Raw genomic sequence first — 21,796 nt, 5'->3', positions numbered from 1 at the left:
CTTGAGCCTTGCCTGTCAATTCATGTTGCAGGATTAATGACCACATAACCTTAGGCTAAACCAGCGTTAGCGCAATGTGTTTAGAGGTGCTGAGAAACATCAGTCTCTGACACACAAAATGAAGGTAACGAGGTTGTATATTGACCTTACCGAAGACAAAAGGGACATCAGCTAAGCTGCTACCAGAATCATAGGAGCTCTGTCTTCCTCAAGGCAACCTCTTGTCAGCCTTAATCTCAGAATTACAGTACTGTACAAAAGTCTTAGGCAGTCAAAGAAAATCATGTGTAAATGTCCTTTGTGTAAGACTATGATATTATGTCTGCAAAGTGTGCTAGCTTAGCTATTTCAAACCTCTCCCCACGACTATTCAATACGCCCATGTCTTTGACTTGGCTAATCAATACCTCACTGACTTTTAATAACCTTTTTTGTTAGTTAATTAGGTAAGCCGGTGGTGAAATTTAAGAAATACATGGAATGGCCGGGGGCCCCTTCAGGAGACGTCTGGGAACTGAAGCGGTGTTCATCTAGCCATCTAGCAAGTCATCAGTGACTTCTGGGAGAACAAAAGAGATCCCTGTTAGTTTTTTATTGTTACTCTTAATTTGCATATATTCTAATGTCAGTGTTCTAATTGTTTTGAGCAAACATACACTTACTGTTCAGATAATCAGCTTTCAGCATTTCTTTTGTCTGCCTAAGACTTTTGCATGGTGCTGTATATGCGGCACTGGAGTTTATGCTACTGCACCCTGCACCCCCGCCTCAGCGTGAATACGGGCCGGGCTGGCTTTCCAACGCGTCACATGGCTATGGTGCATGGGACCCAAGTAAAGGGGAGGGAGCCGGACAAATGGCACCATTCCAGCCATGCAATGAGACTCCCCTTCTGGCAGACAGTGCCCACCTGGCCAGCATGTGACTCTCCCGGCCTCACAGAGTCAGGCGACTCGACACACGTCAACACAGCAGCCTCCACTGATCTCTCAAAAACCAAAGACTTCGCTAATCAAGTCCTCATTACAGCAACTCTCAAATAACTCTGAGGTAGGATTATGCAGAAACTCCTAAAGCAGGAACTTGGTAATACTTCCCTAAAGATGGCTGTATACTTCAAACGACGTCTGTGTCGGCGAGAACACTCTGTCGCGTGCTTAAAACAGGGCTGCCGCCATGTTTGTTCTACGTCATGCCCTAGAGGGCATAGAATGTTTTCAAACAGCAAACCCACATACAGAGGGCAAATAAACATATTGTGGCAAGTTCGTGAGTCATATTAATAATGGAGATGACAGCTCTTTTAAAAGGGAAGTCACTCTGTTTAACAGACCATGTTGGTTTAATACTTGCAGCGGCCCCTTAAGAGAACCAAAACAATTTGCACGACACTCACGGTTTCACACTAATGAAACACACATTCCACGTCAAACATTACAGAAATACATATATTAAGTTATATCATTAAAGTGCATTTCGGTGCAAAGCATGCTGGTAAACTGCATGATTAATCCTACTGACCAATCCCGCAGCATCACATTAATGTTGGGCAATCGTAGGCAGCGGATAGGATCAGAACAAATGAAGAAGTTTGCCTCGGGGACCCTGCACAGGCGGTGCCTCGAATGTTGATCACCGTGCTGATTATATGTCACACAACGTCATATTGTGGAACGATATAGATTCTCTCAATTTCATCTGAAGTCTACGGCCAGCTTAATGCAGAGACAACCTTGTATGCATCAAAACATCGCACTTAACAAACAGATGGATTGCTATGATTCCGGACAAGCCCCCAAATATGTTATGTGTCAGTATGTCTTGGGAGAAAAAGGCGTAGCGTAAAGCATAAAGAAGGGGATACAATTGGAAGTGAAATGTGAGGTGTACTTGATGTGTAGCATGCTGCAATGGCACATAGAGTCTATTTACACAATATCTATAATATAAACAGCAGCCCAGGTGGATCAGAAGTGCAGCAAAGGAAAGAAAAGAATAAAAGTCCTTTAGTCATTTAATACTTAATTCTTTCAACAAACTAATTGACTTGAGTAAAAAAACACAGATTTGCTGTACTAACACTAGCTCTCTATCCAAAAGCAAAAAATGGGGAGGTAGCACTTCTAGTCTAGTGTGGCTAGATAAGCATCTTCTCCCAGCGTACAAGGGTGGGTATGACTGTGGGTGGGCAAATTCTAACCTGACCCAGGCAGCAGGCCTGGCTAACGAGTGACGCTTACTGAGACAGAAGCTGCACTCAGGTGGGTCAGGCTAACTGCATGTAGCCCGGGACCACCGAGCAGAGACTGTAGCAGTGCCCTGAAGTCGACGCCAGCTGCAGTTATCCAGTCCTTGTCCTTGCTGCTGAAGATGCCAGGAGCAGAAGCCTCTATACACTGAATAAAGAGAGTATGCTGGATGCACACATTAAACGTGCCAATACACAGGAATATAGCGAAGGCTTTCATGCTTTGCATGCGCTGCTGTTGTGCCAGAAGACTCTGCCTCACTACCTACATGATGCGTTTTTTGCTACGGCAAACTATGAAACCCTAAGCTGGTCTCTCAATTGGCCGTACGTGCTAAGATATCTGGGATTATGACGAGCGAATATGGCAGCGTCGGTTCAAACACAGGGCACTTTACTGACTTCGGTTTGTTTTAACATATTATCGCAAAGGTTTTGGCGATATTGTTTTAGAATGGTTTTAAAAGCATTTCCTTATTCTGCAACAGTCACAAAAGGAATTTGGGCAACAACTCCAACAACTAGCTCATCCAGCACTCCTTTCGCTGCTGTAGGAGTATGTTACACATGGCGTCCACCTTAAAATGCCTGCAATTCTCCAAACATCCCCTCCTCTGAATTGATTTCGGTCTTTAATCTCTCTGGCAAGTCTGCCTGCCCATATACAGACTCTAAATGTAACTTTACAGTCAAAAGGTATAGATTTTGTGTGTGTGTGTGTGTGTGTGTGTGTGGGGGTGGGGGGGGGTATTTGTGGAAATGAATGGTTTTGGCATGTGGTGTTTGAAGAGCTGTGATAGGCACACATGTTTTTAAGTGTTTCGCTGGTAGGTAACAGCAGATAGTCCTGCTTCTCTTTAGCTAAACAGTACACAGAGAGCACTGTAATTATGGCTTGTGCTTTTAATCAGTTAATCAGTGTTTCTCAGACTGGTCTTTGTGAGGTAGCAAAAACGTGAACAGTCTGGCAGGGAGCTGAAAGGGAGCAAAAACGTGTACCATCCTGGAGTTTCCGAGGACCTGGTTTTAATGGTACCATTAAACTGGACATATAAATTTCAGTTTCATCACAGTTCATCTTGTTGATAATCAGCCAATCAACCTATCAAGCAAGCTGAGACTCATTTCCATTGTATTTGATCCAAAATGATTTGGCATATAAAAGTTAATACATCATGAATAGAAGATATAAGAGCAGATTAATAGTGTGATGAGAGTTTTCTAAAATCATTTTGTTAAAAAGATACATAGCAAGTATTAACTATCTCTTTTACATGGTCACCCGCTGACAGAGAGTATTCTCAGTATTTCGGTGTATGCCCAGGTGTCATTCAGCATTTAAGTGTAGGACAGATTTCTCACTTCAAAAACAATTTCATTCTGTAATATTTTTTCATTATTGCATTAATAATGAAAACCCTGTGAGGAATATAGCAGCTTTCGTGTTGGGTCATTAACGTCAACGTAGGTCATCGTCATGGTCATTATCGTTAGCATTGTAATGAGCATGGTTGTGCTTACGCCCTCTGTCCATCACATCTGCAGTCTGGATCTGCCTTTTCAGGTCAGGCTGGGCCCAACATCTGTCCACTGCTTTATTTATCCAGCAGTGTGTCTAACCGTAAGTCCTCAGCGGCTGCTTCAAAGATTCCCCTTTGTTTATTTTAAGTGTCACCCTCCCCCCCCCCCCCCCCCCCCCCGTGTGTCGACACTAGAACCCCAGGTAACTGAGGCTTTGCCATGTGTTAAAGAAATCTTTGCCGCTGTCCTTTTTGGGGGGGGGGTGTTTATTCAGAGCATTTGTGCCAGCCCTTTTCTCCGCTCTTGGGGGGTGACAGGTCAAGGCGGGCTTGAAAATTAAAGGCGCGAAGACGTCTCCAAACCACTCGCATGTAATTCTTGACCAGCCATAGGGAATATAAAATGCGATCCCTAGGCGAAATGCCATTTGATGTAGTTACAGGGTGAGTCACCCTGTATTCCAGGTAACCAGCAGCTCATTGCTCCATTATTCAGTGAATCACGTTAATGGCTTTGTAGCACGCAGGATTTCGTAAGCCAGATGACAAACCAAGTGTTACAGCTGCACCAGTCACTCCTCACAGTTGGGTCTTCCAAGGCCTCCTGGATCTCCAGGAGAAGGTAGCTCTATGCTCACAGAGAACAGGAGACTTTCGGCTGTGCAGAGAAACTCTCGCCGGTATAGAAAACCCACGCATCCCTGTGAAAGCTGGAGGTCAGCATGGTTTAGCGAATGCTTTGCCCTCCCTTTGGAAGGTGCGGAAATGTAACACCGGCCCTGTCTTGTCTACATTTTCAACTAGCCCTCACGTGGTTCTTGTTGCTAGGCTAACTCAAGTGGAGCCATACTTCCCTAGTCCACAAGACCCAAAATCTGGGCTGCACAGGCAAATACTCGTGATGGTGCAATAACTGTGCTTAGACCATGACGGCACGACTGTAACAGACTGTTACGCCTTTTTTGAATTGTTAATTTTTCTACTCCATTGCATCAATATAATATTTTTAATATTCTAGGTTCTGTAATCAAGAGTAGCTTTTGTTTAATAGACTATCCTGGATTTTCCCCAGTTTATTACTAGGTTACAGAAAACATCTGTACTCTGCAAGCCAGATGAATTCGCCAAGATGTATCCTGCCAATTATCTACTTGAAAATCAACGGCATTAGCCAATCTGAGGCATAGAGTACGTACGTTAAGTGAAGACAGTTGAGAGACTGCAATGCTTCAGTGAGGATGTGCTCAAATGCAAACTATTTTCTTTGTCTCTAACATGAAGGTAGGCCCCACTGCATTTTGAACAATGGTCTCATTGTCTAGCAGGCCAGAGGGAAGCACTGAAAAGATATCTATACAAAGTGAAGTTGTCTCTTAGACTTCCCAGGAATTCAAGACAGGTTGTGCTGCAGTGGAATGTGTCAGGATGAGAGTTCCAGAATGCACGCAGAGGCGAATGATTGGCCGCAGGGATAGCAAAGCCCCTCCTCTCAAACCTCCCTCTATGTTTACAAAGTATGCAGTAAGACACCAGGCAAAATGGAGTCTGTATTTTGCTGCTTTATTTTCCACTGTTCAGTGATTATCTAGAAAAACACCAGGACAGACATTTTCAGAAAAATCATACATTTTCAGAATAATGATCTGAGTGAGCTGGCAAGGTTGATACCAGACGTTCCTTGTGTGTCACGTAGGATGTATTTATTGCGCAACAAGTGGAAAATCACAAACTGTCACGAGAGAGACTGATAGTGAAGGGCCTGAAAGGAGGGGAAAATGTCTGTAGCAGATATGTGGGGGGGGGGTCTGCTTTTCTTGGAGCTTGAGGTCAGGGGAACTGATCTGAAGGCCCGACTGATTGTTTCCTCCTCTGCAGGGTTTATGACTTAGGAACTTAGGCTTAGGAACAATGAAATATAGGCGGGGCGGCATGGTGGTGCAGTGGTTAGCACTGCTGCTTCACACCTCTGGGACCCGGGTTCGAGTCTCCACCTGTTATGTTTACATGTGTGTGTGAAGTTTGCATGTTCTCCCCATGTTGTTGTGGGGTTTCCTCCAGGTACTCCGGTTTCCCCTCACAGTCCAAAGACAAGCTGAGGCTAGTTGGAGTTACTAAATTGCCGTAGGTGTGCCCTGTGTGAGTGTGCCCTGCAATGGGCTGCCCCCCCCCCCCCTCCTGGGTTGTTCCCCACCTTGTGCCTGTAGCTTCCAGGATAGGCTCCAGATCCACCCATAACCCAGAAGGATAAGCAGTTTGGAAAATGAATGGTTTGGAAAATGGATGGATGGGTGAAATATAAGCAAAAGAGCTGCTTTTGTGTGTATGAAGTAAGATTTAATGAAGGGGGGTAGCAGGGTGCTCAGTGATAGCAGTGTCTCTCCTTTGAGTGCTTTTCCACTGCACCAGTTATCCTCAAGAAATAACCAAAAGCACTGTACTTCAAGGTGCTGGTTTTTCACTGGTGTAAAACTGGCACCAGAGCTGAGTGATATCAGAAAGGTGAGGCAGGGTATTTTGTACTGAATTTGAAAAATAGCTGTAGAATATTATAAGGCTAGATGATGTGCAATATTAATACCAACATCGCAAGTTATGCACGTGCAATTCTTACATCACTGGTCGGCTTTTTCAAACCTTCAATTCTGTATGGAAACTATAGTACAGGGGGTTTAGGTTTCACTACAATATTTATAGTCTATCATAGGAAAAAAATAGTACGTTTTTCAATTTTAAGGATTATTCATTTTCAAGATTATCTAGTATACGTTTCAAAATCAGTTTAAAGTTTATCTGCTTTAGCAGCGTGTGGCTCAGTGGGTTGTGCCTGTAATCAGCAGGTTGCTGGTTCAAACCCAGCCTCAGCACGTCTGCGGGTCCTTGAGCGAGGCCCTTAACCCCCAGCTCCCTGGGCGCCACTACAGGTGGCAGCCCTTTGCAGATAGATACAAAGAGCAAATTGAGGGAGGCGATTTCCCCACGGGGATCAATAAAGTATCTATTATTATTATTATGAGCGATACATGCATTCTCCGAGACAATCATAAATCGCTTTCATCCTTGCTGTTTAAATCACTCCTAAACTGATTTGTGAGTTATTATAAAAACAACAATATTTATTACAACAAAATCATGTTGCAACACTTGAAAATTTTCCAGTACCATGTTGTCATAGTTAGGCCTATTATAGAAAATCCTATATCAAGTTTATGCCTTGTCATGCTATCCTGATCTCTGGTTCTTCCGGCCAAATTGCAGTTGATGCTTAGGTCTCTTCATTTGTCTATGCATTCACTATTATTATTATTATTATTATTATTATTACTATTACTATTATTATATTACTTTGTTCATCATTGTTTTCTGAGTTTTTTCCAGATTGCGTTTGTGTGGTTTTTCAGTGGCAGCATGTTCACATAACCAACTAACATCACACAAAGACCAAAAAAGCACCCGGCTGGTTTGGCCCGTTTTGGTACTGGAACTTTTGGTACTGGAAGAGGGAAAGTACCAAAAGTACCGTACCAAAAGTATGGTACTTGGTGTGGTGGAAAAGCACCCTAGAGTGGAGTCCAGTGAGCACTAGATGACCTTCTGATATCCTGGCAGTGGCGTAGGGGCTGGCCTGAAACAAAGATAAAAGGAACAACCATCTGCTAAAGTATGTCTTCTGCAGATAGCAGATGCTGCCGCTTCTTGACGGTTTTGTGGATATTGGAACGGCACGAGATCCTCTTCTCTCCCACTCCTGCTATCTTTGCTGCAAGGTCTAGCCAGAGTGTCGTTTCAGCGTAACAGAAACCGTCTTGCAAACTTTCACTGGTTCATGTCCATTGAGCTGAACGCCTTCCCCCCCCCCCAAAAGAATGGAGAGAGTTATTTTTAGGGAAGCTTTCGGGAAATCTGGACATGTATGCTGCGTTTTTTTCGCTCTGCTGATGATGGGTGTCACACTTGGGTGAATGTACACCTGTTTTTCCAAGAGCTGTCTTTGCAAACAGCGCAGTGACTCATCACGGGAGATAAGTGCATAAGATACTGTGCAGTGTTTGCATTTTCTTCTGGATTTTTGTGAAATCTAAGATTCAATCTCTGGAACTTCAACTATTCTGCTAATGTCTTTTGACACGCAGTTAATTTTAGTTTTCTAATTAAAAGTAGTTAGATGGTTTATGCCAGCGATTTGCGCAAAATTCTCTTCTAAGAGGTGGTTTGAATTTTTGGCCATTGTGAAACAGTTGCAGTGTTCCAGTTTCCAGTTTTACAGTTATGTTTGCAGACCTTATCAGAGCACAGGGTCTCCATCGGCAGCTGGTTTTTCGAGCATCTCCGATCAGCACGATCTGTTTGACAGAGTCGGAGTTACCTATTTTACTCTCGATGACCCTCGTCTGGTGTAGTAGTTTTTTATTCTCATTGAAGAATTGTACATTGTGAAGCAGCTTTAATAAAGCGTTTAGAGAGTTTTCTATTAACACGATTCACTTGAACACTGAATAACACCCAGGAAAAAATTGCGGCACTCGGTCTGCTCAGTAGCATAACATTTAACTCAGTAAATGTTGTAATATTTCAAATATTGCAGTAATATATGCATTACAGATATTTACCTATTATAATATGTGAATCATATTTTTACTTTTTAATCTAGCCGTAATTCTAGCATTTTGAAAAATATGTTTTCCTGTTTCTTTCAGTGTTTTGGCAATGCGTGTTATTTGTATGGTTCTGTCTGAAAGCATGCGAGATTCCCTGACCGGCTGCAGCCTCACTCAGCAGCCCCGCATGCAGTTCTCAGCGCAGCGGTGTTTTTGAGCTGCACTGGGCAGCGCGCTCTCCAGCAGGCAAGTTTACTTTGGACCCGGGAAGAGAGAGCTTCTCATGGCTCTCCTGAATGAATGCTCGCTGTAATGGAAGATCTGCGGTTTCTAGAGGGTGGTCTTGTCAACATGATGCTGAAATTGCTTTTTTTGTGACCCACATTTCAATAAAGAAGCAGTTCGCCCACGGACATTTTAAGCACAGACCTCCTTTTGTGTGGCGTGTCGGGTAGAGAAATCTCGGAGACCTCTTAGTCCACCAAAACAATGGCGCAATCTGTCTCTGAAATCTTGCTCCCTATTTTATATGGTCATTAAAAATTTGCCACCAATGCAGAAAGCCTTCATTATCAGCTACAGATGTTACCGTGTCTGACGGTGGGGTTAGTTCAGGTTCCCCTATCTATGCACCTTGCGGTTCTGCGTGAAACGTGGGATCGGATGGTGCCCAAGGTGCCACACAGGTCAGGTTCTGCATGTCAACATTTTGTCGCATGTCACGCAGAAAAGAAGTAAAACAAATAATCTGTGTATGTCCCGGATCCCGGTGCAAGGGACACAGTAATGGGCCTGGTTTGACAGCCTCAAAGCCTCAAAGCCACCAAACAGAATCAGCTTCACAGGCTCGCCTGCCCAGTGGGAGGAGCTTGTATCCTTGCGTGCGCTTCTCCTTAGGTCTGTGCGCCACATTTGCCACGTTCATCCAGGCTCTTCAGCACATCGAGCTTGTTATCCGGCATTGCCTCATCGATTTTGGTGTGTGGCATATTCTGTTTTTGCTGTTTTCCACCACATCTTAGCTGTGGCCAGCGATCTCCTTCCTCTGTGCTGCTTCCACTTCTGGCATGAGACGAGTTGCCTTTGGATCTGCTTGGCCTCTCTAATTTTAAATACTATGCCTGAAGGGAAAAAAACACCCCCAAAAAAAAGCAGATGATTGACACTTTTATGTAAGACAACACACCTACCTTAGTCACAAATACACATTCCCCTGCTTGGTTCTTGGTTAATTACAAAATCAAACTCTCTTAGCCTTAATGCTCTTGATTTGGGCTCACCAACCTTTCGATGACCACAGGCTAACACGGTCATCTGCTGAGCCTAATGATATCGAGCGGCTTCGGCTATGGGCCACCCTACTAACATATCAACATCCTGTATTGACTAATATTGTTCTGACCTGCTTGTATGAGGTCTGTATATTTTTAGAGCCCACAGTGTGAGCATGATGCTGAGAAAGGATCTGATACTGATTACCAGACAGCTGCTAGCAAAACCACGGGACCTCGACTGAACAGTCTAGGAAAACGTCGACATATTAGGCGGCTACATACCTCAGTCTGAACCCTTTGAGATGTGATGGAATAACGGTGGTTTGAATGGCCTCATATTACCAGCACCTTCGTTAGTGATGCACTAATTGATCGGCTAGTGACGAGAAATGGACGGTTTTCATCTAAAACGACGCAGACACTGGATAAGGAAGAGAACAGATGGCGCCTAATGCAATATTTTGTAACGAGTGTTTTGACTTATCGTAATACAGATTTGCCGTAAGATATCTTGGGCGAGCATGAGAGTGAAAAAGCACGAGTGTCACTCCAGATGCGTGAGAGCAGCCCCGGCAATCCGAGTGTTTACCGTCTATCCCCGAGTGTCATGTAAATTGTTGGCTTCCCTGGCTGCACCGCTAGAACTCCGCGATACTTGTTTTCTTTTACCTTCTTCATGTTGGTCTGTTGCATTGAACACATTCTGCGCCCTCAGATGTCGTGGAATTTGTAATATTCATTATCCGCCCCTCCCCAAATGATACATTTGTTTTTTGGAATGTTGGAATGCTCTTTAATACACATATTGTAATCTAGATACCTGTGGACATTTATGTTTCTTTGTAAAGGTAAGATTTGGTTTTCCAAAAACTTTTTTCTAAAAATAGTTGCCAAAAAGTCGGAGGTTTTCTTATAATTGGGCCAATATGGTAATTAGCTTGCTAGCACTTAAGTTTAGACATCCACACCCTCTAAAAATGCAACTTGCACCTTAAAATTTCCAGGATAATGGCTTCAGATGGAGGAAACATTTCAGTTCTGGTCATGATCACTGAATCCAGTACTGAAACTGTAAGGTAATAGCAAGAGGAGAACTACAGGTCCACTGACCCCAGGCAGAACTCTGGGGCCCACTTCCTGTCCTGGTGGGAAAGCAACCGGCCAGTCCAAATGAAACCTAACGGAGTACGCTGGAAAAGCCTTGTGCCCCGAGGGTGGCGTCTTGGTGTTCCTTGTTTGTCTGTCCGCACATGGTCTGGCATTCCCCCTCCCCACGTGCCCCACTTTACATCGTGCCAGTTATAAGAAGCTGAGAATGGAGAAAGTGGAACATTTACATTAGAGGATGATGGAGGAATTGCGGAAATAAGGTTCAAGTTGTTTTGGAGGCTTACAGTTGTTTTGTTTGCTTACTGGAGAGGAAAATGTTATCCAACCTACAGGGCTTACAGCTGAACATGTTAGCCGTTTATTCAGCTGGAGAGATTGACCTTTCCTCATGAATGGTAGCATAATGGTCATGGATGTGAGCTGACAACAGGAAGGCGGCTGCCTCAAATCTGCAATGGAACCTCCGTTAGCAAAATGCTAAACATGTAACCGTAACAAGTAAGTAGGAGTCGTGTCCCCTGCTGGTATTTGGGCGGCTGGTATTTGGTCATGTTGGAAGTCTCTGGGTATGCAGCCAGCATGGGAGTTCATCTGGGTGTTTGTGTATCCGCCCAGTGTTTGCTCAGTCATTGAGTGAGTGTGTCTGCGCACAGGGCCGCGCTACAGAGGATACCCACAGTGGTTTCCTTGGAGGGGCCCTGTTCAGGGAAACCACCGTACTTCAACACCTGGTTACTATGCAAGTGTAAACATTTTGACATTTATCTCTAGGGTAGGACGTCATTTTGGTTTTCACTTCTTCAATTTCATTCAACAAATCGTGACTCAAACAAAATAGGTACATTTGACTGGAAAAAAAGGGTTTAGGCATGAATATTACTTCCATCCACCTTGTAACCGCTTGTCCTGGTCAGGGTTGTGGGATAGGCATGAACAACGCAGATTGTTTTCGGACAATTTGACAGGCACTTTGAGTAAAAGCCAGCATATGTGCCCCCTGCAAAGTGACCAACCAAACTCACGTTCTTCTGTCATCCTCAGGCAGCAAACAGACACCATGGACGAAGGACAGTGCTACTACAACGAGACCATCGCCTTCTTTTACAACCGCAGTGGGAAGATTCTGGCCACCGAGTGGAACACCGTCAGCAAGTTGGTGATGGGACTAGGCATCACGGTGGGCATCTTCATCATGCTGGCCAACTTGCTGGTCATGGTGGCCATCTATGTGAACCGCCGTTTCCACTTCCCCATCTACTATCTCATGGCCAACCTGGCGGCGGCCGATTTCTTCGCCGGTTTGGCCTACTTTTACCTCATGTTCAACACGGGACCCAACACACGGCGGCTGACGGTCAGCACCTGGCTGCTCCGCCAGGGACTCATCGACACCAGCTTGACGGCCTCAGTGGCCAACCTCTTGGCCATCGCCATCGAACGGCACATCACCGTCTTCCGCATGCAGCTGCACACGCGCATGAGCAACCGTCGGGTGGTGGTGGTCATCGTCATCATCTGGACCATGTCTATAGTCATGGGCGCCATCCCCAGCGTGGGCTGGAACTGCATCTGCGACATCAGTACCTGCTCCAACATGGCACCTCTCTACAGCAATTCCTACCTGGTCTTCTGGGCCATCTTCAACCTGGTCACCTTTGTTGTTATGGTGGTCCTCTACGCCCACATATTCGTTTACGTCCGCCAGAGGACCATGAGGATGTCCCGGCACAGCTCAGGTCCCCGGCGGAACCGAGACACCATGATGAGCCTGTTAAAGACTGTCGTCATCGTCCTAGGTAAGTGCCTCTGGGCTGGCTGTAGGGTTTCTGGGAACCACTTTGTTTCTGCCAGCTCCTCCGGTCCCTAATCGTTTATCGATCCTGTCTGATTATCCCTTATTGTTTTCGATTAGACTTTTGCACTAGGTAAACAGTCTCACCACCTTGTTGTTGGCACGAAATTAAGGGCATGCCTCGTCTATGCCTTTCCCATCTCTTTGTTGATGTGGATCCCATTTGCAGTAGAAACCTCATCAAAGCCATCTTGGGGGGATCTTGAGGGGTCTTATCTCTGGCATGTGCAGCTGTGGCTGCAAACTGAGCACAAACTTCCAGAACATTTGTGATATGTGTGCAGAAATGGCAAGTTTTCATTGGTCGGTCGCGTGGAATGCACACACGGTCGCAGATATAGATGGTGCTGGAACCGAATTGAGCTAAATCAAAGGGAATGACGATCGATTTGACATGGAGCAACCGAGGGGGACACCAAACAAAAACCTGAGAGTTGCCAACTGTTTGGCACTGAGCAGCTCTGCTGGAACGTGCTTCGAGAGGCACCCCAGCCAGATGTCCGGTCTCAGCTTTGGAAAACGACGCGGACAATAGAGCCTTTGACTCAATGCAGAGTCTGACTTCACAGAAGTCTCACTGAGTCTTTGTCGTCGGTCCCGCTAGTCGCCTAGTACGACACCACGGACATGTCCGTGCGTCCCGACGGCGGGAACAGTGGCTCAGCCAACTCTGGGTGCCAGCTGCTGGTGAATAAGCTCAGGGGTTGGAGAGGGTGGGATGAGTAGGTGGTTGTGAATGATGTGAGGTCATCAGGGATACTAGAACCCTAAGAAAGCCGTAAAGAGGGTAACGGTGTCACATTGGCTGAGAGATAAATGACATTGAGTGAAATGGTGTTTTTAAGGTACAATCTCCCAATTCTGTTCGTTTTCCATAGAAATAAAAAATTATGAATCCGATAGAGTTTAGAGCCTAACAGTAATGGCGCAGAAGGATGTGGAGACAGACGCATTGAGGTGAATTTGCAGGCGTGGCTGGGGGGGATATCATGAGAGGGAGGGCTTTCGGTTTCAATTAGACCTGATCGAATCGGTATGGAGTCCAGCTGCAGCTGATGGAGGAGCGGGAGATGGAGACTGGTCTGCCACAGGCTCTATACCCATGTCGTGCCACTGCTAAATATTTCAAACATTTGTTTGAACCTGATACCCAGTTAGAGACGAGCCGCCACACCACTGAATGTGTTAAACCCCACAGATGTCAGGTAAACATCTTGGTTTCCTTTGCCAGTTCCCAAGTAAATAGCCTTGGTGAATCAAGGCATTTATTTTCAGATAAGGCTAACCCTAAAAATATCGGCCAGGAAATCGAACGTCTTTATTGTCAGAACAAACCAGAGGAGGTCCATCCTCGCTGGATTGCGTCCCTCTCCAGCCCCGTGAGGATGCTAGGATTGTTTATTTTTTTTAAAAACTCCGTTTTACTCCACGGACGCCAGTATGGAATGTCCCTTAGAAGTGGTCTGCGAGTACAGCGACCGTTTGCGACTTAATTGGGAACAGATCACGTGACGACAGACGCCGGCCGGCCCCTCAAGGCAGGATGCCGCCTGCACTGAGACTGTGGCGTACGCCGTCGGACCGTTGGGGGGATGGCCTGTGTCTGCCGTGACCGGGTCAGAGCCTCAAGTCCAGCTGCGTATTATGGCGACACCGCGAAGTGGACTGAAAAGAGCGCCTTCCGGCTTAGTCCACGACAGAAACCTCCGCATGATTGATGCCTGTTGTTCTTATATTTGTGTTTTTGAGTCGTGGCTGCGAATCAGCCGCCTTAAAAAAAAATCCCTGCCATGACTTTACACAACCTCCACCCTCCGAATCGCAGCTGGAAGTTGTTTCTGTCCGTCTGTTTTTCTTTTAGCTTTTTGTTCCATTGTTAAAAGGATTTCAAGATTAACGGGCCCAAAGGATGAGATGGCTACGTCGTTTGAGTTTGACTCTGGGGTCGAGTAAACAGTTTTCTTCAGTCCCTCATAAGCTAGTAGCTAGCTGTACATAACACTCAGTAACGCAGGATGTGTTTAAAACTCATATCTCTTCATTAATTCATGTTAGCATCCAAAAGGAATGCAGCTTTTCTGGTTCTGTGATATGCATTAGTGTCAACCGGGAGGGTGAGCAGAGTCAACATTAAATTATCCCCAAATTCCAGGACGTCCATTATACTTGTTGCATAGGGCCCGAAATGCCTCTGTTTCCGCTACCGTAAGAAACGGCCACGTGCTTTGTGAAATACAGCGGGAAGCTCGTTGGTCGTCCCAGAGCGTGCAAAGGTTAAAAAGTCCTCGGGAAGTGGGTGTTCAGAGGCGCACATGTGTGTAGCAGATGAGCGAATGGCTTCAGGTTCTCAGGATGCTGTAAAATAAGTCATTCCTAATTTCTCCTGGGAGCTTCTATCACGGAAAACGGCTGGAAAATATCAGGACTCTCATGCAGTCAGCCACACACTTTGGGGGGTGGGGGGTGGGTGGTGGGGTCTCCAGGATTGTTGGTTAGATTATCAGGCTTTTGGAGGGAAGAGTGAAAATGAGTAATTCACAGTTTTTGGGATCAAGCCATGGTATTCATTCCATTGCAGGAAGTTATTTACAACAAACAGAGATGCACCATTTATCGTTTCCTGCAAATATTTTTTGAAATAGTTTCTTTTTACTAAGGAGTTAATCTCACGCTTAAGTTACGTCTTACTGCAAAATAATTTTATTTTATTTCTGGATTCACAAGTCAAAATTAAGCCATGTATTAGTTTCTTGGGCGGGTTCAGAGTGTTATCATGTGATGTCAAGCTGCCCTTTTCCCACAAATTGCTATCTGCAGTACCAGCTAACTTCATCAAACAAACGGGGTGAATTAGAAGCAGGAGCAAAGCAGATTGGTGGGTGGGCAGGGGGCGAGCGGGTCCTTTGGTCAAGATGGCGTCAGAGCTGAAACACCCCCCGCCTGTGCCAAGCCGCTCTGCAGGTGGCCCGGTTCTGCTGGCCGCATTGGTCATGGTGCCTTTTCCCACATGGCTCCCATGCCGGTCGGATGGACCCGGCACAAATGTACACGTTTGCTCCGGAAGCTCCTCCGCCAGTGCGAGGAGATTCGGCACTGATGCATGGAATTACGCGGCTAGGACACTTCCATGATGCCGACGAGACGGATCTGGAATTTCCAGCTCGATATGGTCTCTGTTTCCATAAAAAGCGTGTAATGCTCTTGGATAGCGCTGTTCGTTTGAATATTCACACATGTACACAGGGGAAAAAAAATGAGATTCTGATTCACATAATGATAGAGATTACAGTGTAAATCCTCTAGGAAGACCGAAGTATTACCCTTAAGGCCTAGCACTACCCATCTTTGCCATGAGCATCCACATGACCCCTGGAGGAGATATACTTGGGTTGTGCTCACACATTTTGCACATTTCAGAGCTCAGACCTCAGCTGGGGTGGGGTGGGGTGGGGTGGGCGAGTGGGGTAGAGTTTGGCCAGTGCTTTAATTTGTAAGTCTCAGTCACAGCACTTAATTGTGTATGGAAAGCTGTAAGGAAGTCGTAAATTTATAGCCTGCAAGGCGTGTTACTGGATTCCTGAAATATAGCAGCCTGGACAGCTGCCAGTTGGAAGACCACTGTAGGTTTTGCTGCATGGATAACAAACAAGCTGCCCCCACCCGTAACCTCCTGAAGCCCCCCAGCCCCCGGCAGTAAGCTCTCGAAGCCTCAGTTGTTGTCGTTCATGTTCCCACTTAGCTTTGCCTTTCGACAGCATGGTGGCCCTTCATTCTGTGGCCGTCGCGCTCTGAATGCTGAGAAGATCCTTTCATCCTGGTTCACTGAAATGCTTCAGGTGCAGCCCCTTGCTCTCGGGACCCTTAGTTACGACCTCGGCCTTCAAACACACACCCTTGAACACTCTCGCCATCCTCTGTTCTTATCTGTCTGTTCTCCCTTGTTTTGAAATACTTTCGGGTTGGCAAGAGTGGAAAAAAATGTATGTGCCGCAAACTGCCGTTCTTAATCGCCTTGTCTCCTAATCCCTAAATGGGTAATAAGATTAATTTGACACATTGTCTCATCCATTAGCATTTCTGTGTAAATCGATTGACCAGTTGGTCGTTGTCAAACTGAGCACGTTCCCAAATCTCCCAGAATTATATGGCATAGTCAGTCAGAATCACCATGACCTTCCTCCCATTCCAGTCGGAGATTAAATATTGTTTGGGAATGAATCTGACAATGTGTCTCCTCTAGCTTTGAATCCCAGAAAGTCACAGCCACATCGAAGTGTACATGGTTGCAAGTGTATCAGAAATTAAGGTGGTGTTTTGGCTGGTTTTAAACTAGAAATGGATGTTAGACTTCAAACAAGGTGGAAGCCTGATCTTTGGTGCTGTTTCACACCGCCAGGACAGCTTCCCCCTGAACAGGAAGCTGTGTGTGGCACCATGAGCACGAGGCAAACCCTGACTCAGTACAAAAACACGGGACAGGGCCCAGTGTAAACTTTAACCCACAATATAATTGTAAATTACACATCTGCCGGTCACCGTGGCATCGCGACGCTTCGCACGGATGTAGGGTTTCACCACAAATCGCCATATCAGCCCCAGGCTTTGTAATTTCCTACAGAAACCTCCTCTGTCCATGAAATCAGATTAAACTCCGAGGTCTGAATCTGCTCATTTTCGTCTCTCTCTCAGTGCCAGAATAGCGTTATTATAAATGAAATAAATGCTCTGGAAGCCTTTCAGCATTACCACTCTGAAGCCACTGAGAAGCTTATTGGTAGATGAGAGAGCAGGGCCTTGTTCGTTGATGGAGACTGTGTCCAGTTAGAAAAGATACCATGACATTTATGCGAACCTATCAAGTAATGGGGAAATTAGTATCTGTTATATCTAATCTTGTCTATCATATAAATCACACGTAATGTAGTCTGTTGTCTTGTGTAGTGTTTCCCAATCTATTCCTCAGGGACCCACATGTTTTTGCTCCCTCCGAGCTCCCGTCCAGACAGTCCAAGTGTTTGCACCTAGTTCCCAAAAATGTGGACTGTCTGCGGATCCCCGAGGGCCGGATTGAGTAACACTGGTCTAGTGCAGTGAACCATATAAGTCTTTGGTTGGAAGCGGAGATCTAGATCTTCCACGAACCTGCAGCAAGGTAATAGAGATTATTCAGTGAAGATACAGTGCGGTCTGACATGATTTAATTATATATAAATAATTATTTAATAGTAAGGGAGCATAGCGTAATTCACTGTTGACATTACAGAGTGGTGTGCTTACAGTGTGCATTATGACGCCTCTGGCTTATGTACCGGCCACAATGTGACGGTTACACCCAGAAGGATATGGTTCCCTCAGTGGGTGAAAAATCCCGGGGCCTCTATGATTGGGTAACGGCGAGACAGCTTGGAAAAAGGCACTGCAATATGCAGTGTGTAAACTACCCCCGGGGACCGGTGCCTCCTTCAGCCAGCGTTTAAGGGCGCCAATGCTCTGCTAAGGTGACATCACTGGACATTAGCTAATGGCGTGGACCCCCATAATGCCACGAGTCTTGTTTAGGTAATGAGACCTTTGCGTGTGGTTGTGTACTGCCTGATGTGATTTTTCCATGTAGTCATGGCGACTAATGACCAGTCGGACCCACCCCCTCGTGTTCCTGTCAGCGGCCTGTATGTGTGGTTTTGGCCCGTGTCCTGTCAAAGTGCGAGTGCGGCTCTTTAAAGAGCTGTGCTTCACGCACCAGAGCCACTCTGTTCCTGGTCACTCGGGCATTCAGGTCCCGCGGGGGTTGCGTGTGGCGAAGAGTCATTGCCACCCCCCCGGCCTTATTTCGTGGCCTACAGCGAAGCTCTTGTCAATCACCATCGGCAAAAATGCCCGCCTTTTCGACTACATGCCAATCTGCGGACAGCAGGCTTGAGGAAACCGAAAAATCAGGATCCTTAGCAAAGCAAGTGGCATCCCTGAGCTTGACAGTCGTCTGAGAAAATCAAACTCACTTTTATAAGACAGGCACGACTACAACTCTGTCACAAACAAACCTTCCGCTCGATGTCTTCGAAAAACTCTGCAAAAATAGAAAAAGACTCTGTTGAGCGCTATGCTGGAAAGGGACCGAGTGGGATTTATCTAACTCCAGAGAGTCTTTCCATAGCTGTCCAGTGAGGTAAACAGGGCCTGGAACAGCTGGCTCAGCTGAAGGAGAGCGGGGCCCTCAAAGTCTCCCTTTTCTCTCGCAGAAGGACATCTGTAGCCAAAATGACTTTTTGCTCTGTTTCCTGACACGGAGACACACGTACCAGGCTGATAAACGCGATTAAAGTGAGGCTGGTGGGGCTTTTGCATGACCTTTGCTCGGTCTCTAATTAGCTTCGCAAACCATATAATATTAAAGCTGACATCTGGGGGGGGGGGGCATGTGATGCTCAAAGACGCCCCCCGCCTTCTGTAAATGTCAGGATTTATTATTATTTTCAGTAGTTTTAGCCTCTGATGCTTTGCATTGTAGCCACACAATCAGGCTGGCTGATTCGGTCTCCACCTCGAGGTTAGGTGACTGACTCCATGTTGCATTCTCCTCTCCTCTCCCTTCTTTTCAGGCGCATTCATTATATGTTGGACCCCCGGTTTGGTTCTGCTCCTCCTGGACGTCTTCTGCAGCGAGTGCAACGTCCTCAGCTTCGAGAAGTTCTTCCTGCTACTGGCAGAGTTCAACTCGGCCATGAACCCCATCATCTACTCCTACCGGGACAAGGAGATGAGTGCCACCTTCAAACAGATCCTCTGCTGCCAGCGGCAGGAGAATGTGAACGGCACGACGGAGGGCTCCGACCGCTCCGCCTCCTCCATCAACCACACGGTGCTGAGTGGGCCGCACAACAACGAGCACTCGGTGGTGTGAGCGCCCGGGGGGGCGTGCGGGCGGCTGCACGGGCCCAGGAAGAGAGGGGAGCTGGTGAGGATGTCATTGCTGGGGTGCTATGAAGGGGATGCGTCCCGCTCTTTCGGAGAACGGAAATGGAGCCAGCTGGGACGGCACCAGTGAGCTGTTAGCTGCGTGTTTCTCGTCTGTGCCGTTTGTCCCGCTTTTGTCTGTGTTTAACAGTGCCGCGGCATTCCCACCGAAGGACTAACGTACAATATGAAGGAAAACCTTGGGAAAACTGGCTGGCATTTCGCCGTCCTCCGCGGTCACCCAGATGCAGGGCTGCCTTCCTGCTGTCCCATAGCCTCTCCCGTGTGGGACGCACGAGGTCCATGACCAGCCCGGCCCCCAGGGCCGGCTTTATAAACGGCAGACTACGCGGAACTCCATCTCTCACCGAAATCGCACTGCGTTTTTTTTTTTTTTTTTTTTTGTCGGGTAACAGGACCAAGTGTAGAAACTTATGTAACATACCGTTTTACTCGTCTTAAAGCTTTGTTAATGAAATAGTGTTGATAAATATTCATCCCACTAAGAACAGTGATCCAGGGAACGAGCAGCGTTTGGGTCCCTCCCATCAGCATGTATGGGTGGATCTCTCTCTCGAAAGAAAGCCGATAGCTTCTTTCTTACATACGCCTCCATAACTGACATTAAAGTATGCGAATTTTTTTTTTCAACTTCACTAAAAATGTAATGATGTAATTTGAGGTTACGCTTGAGACCAAAAAATATCAGTCTGTGTTGTACTTCCTATATCCACTTATGTATGTATGTACGTATGTATATAAAATATATATCTTCAGAGTTGTCACTTAATCGTAAAAGGAAATCTTTAATGTTTGCTTTTAAAAGGAACGTCCCCCTTCTCCATAGCAGCGAAGCAATCCTCTTTTGGGTGACACCGTGCAAACCGCTGTTATTGACCTCAGCTGACCAGTTTAAGCAGATGTATGATTTGCACAACTCCATGTGGGAAATTGCTAAAAATGTTGCGTAAGCCTTCTGTTTTTTTAAAGGCGCATTTCAGCAAACGGAAGAGTCGCAGCCTTGGTCACCTGGGTCAGGGTGTCTACTCCACCACAAATAATTTTTTCTCCATACTCTCAAAATAAATTCAACACAGATAATAAGGTGGCCTGCCAAGACATTCTAATAAAGTCCTCTGAAGTGGTTGTCTGCAGGAAACTTCTGACCTGACCAAAATGAAATAAACTAGATGTTTTTAAAATTTATTTTCTCCTGAAATCATTGGCCTGAGCTCCTCCCGCTACCTGCTGCTGACCGGGTGTGATTAAGCTGTGGTAAATCAAAGGCACGGTGCCCTTTAAGACAAAGACTCCCTTCAGAGCAGTGCACCCCTGAGTACAGATAGCAGGATTTTCAGTCAAGGCGGTGGTGTTTCTCAGTGAGGTCTGTCTCCCACCATCTTGGAGGTGAGGCTGTTAGACTTTCTGCCGCACCGGTTCTCAAAACACCAATCCATGATATTTTTTTAACGGTGCTGGGCCTGATGCTGAAATCCGGGTCTGTATTTTCAGGGCCAGGCGGTGTTAGCTGCCAGCCGGGTGGTCAGCTTTTGTGCCTATGTGCCGGAGTTAAGTTGTTATTTGGAAAAAGCCAGGGTCGTGCCCACCCGTGACCTGCACCTCTGCGACCCCCCCCACGGACAGATTGATGGCCCGGGCTTCCTCCACACCCCTCCAGCCACACAGGAAACGCCCTCGCTAAGGGTTCTGTCTGTGTGCTGAGCGAAAGGGATGCCACATTGTTGGAGGACAGAGGGGGCACAGAGCTGACAGGGCCGTGTGGAGACGGCTGGTATGTACTGGGGGGGGGGGGGGTCATACAAAACAGGTTTTGTATTTTTGAGGGAGTCAGGAAATGGCTGATATGTGTGGAACACTGGATGTGATTCCTGTCTGGACCCCAGGCCTGGTTCTTAAATTTCAGCCGCAGGGACCATCGTTTTTTTTCATGCCGCACTTTTGGAGTGGGCGCCAGGCTGTGACCGGGGCAGCGTCACTCTGACTGGCGTCAGTCCCAAATGGCTCACGATGACATCACTGTGCCGGTCAAAACGTGATCTGCATTTGCTGCTGAAAAGACAGTATGTGTGATCTGCATCTGAGAGTCAGATGCCTGCAAGTACGGGTGTCTTTTTAAATCCTTTTCCTTAATTCCGGCCTTTCTGCAGACCCCCCCCCCCCCTTCCCAAATCACAAAATCTGACCGTGAACCCAGAACCACATGGTCCAGTTGGCTGTCCGTC

At 46.4% G+C, this 21,796-nt stretch overlaps 1 protein-coding gene across 3 annotated transcripts in view; it reads left to right on the top strand.

Annotated features, from left to right (window-relative positions):
- Positions 1–20,759, top strand: part of lpar1 (lysophosphatidic acid receptor 1) — a 49,020-nt gene extending 28,261 nt beyond the window's left edge. For all 3 annotated transcript variants that reach the window (XM_049021438.1, XM_049021436.1, XM_049021437.1), the window contains exons 2-3: positions 11,789–12,543; positions 19,199–20,759. In XM_049021438.1, coding sequence (XP_048877395.1) covers positions 11,805–12,543; positions 19,199–19,500 — 1,041 coding nt within the window. In that variant the 5' untranslated portion in view covers positions 11,789–11,804 and the 3' untranslated portion in view covers positions 19,501–20,759. The remainder of the gene's footprint in view (positions 1–11,788; positions 12,544–19,198) is intronic.
- Positions 20,760–21,796: the final 1,037 nt, after the last annotated feature.

Source organism: Brienomyrus brachyistius, chromosome 7 (genome assembly GCF_023856365.1).
Source record: "Brienomyrus brachyistius isolate T26 chromosome 7, BBRACH_0.4, whole genome shotgun sequence".
NCBI lineage: Eukaryota > Metazoa > Chordata > Actinopteri > Osteoglossiformes > Mormyridae > Brienomyrus > Brienomyrus brachyistius.
Note: the sequence above shows the minus strand (reverse complement) of the source record. Positions and strands in the feature narration are given on the sequence as shown.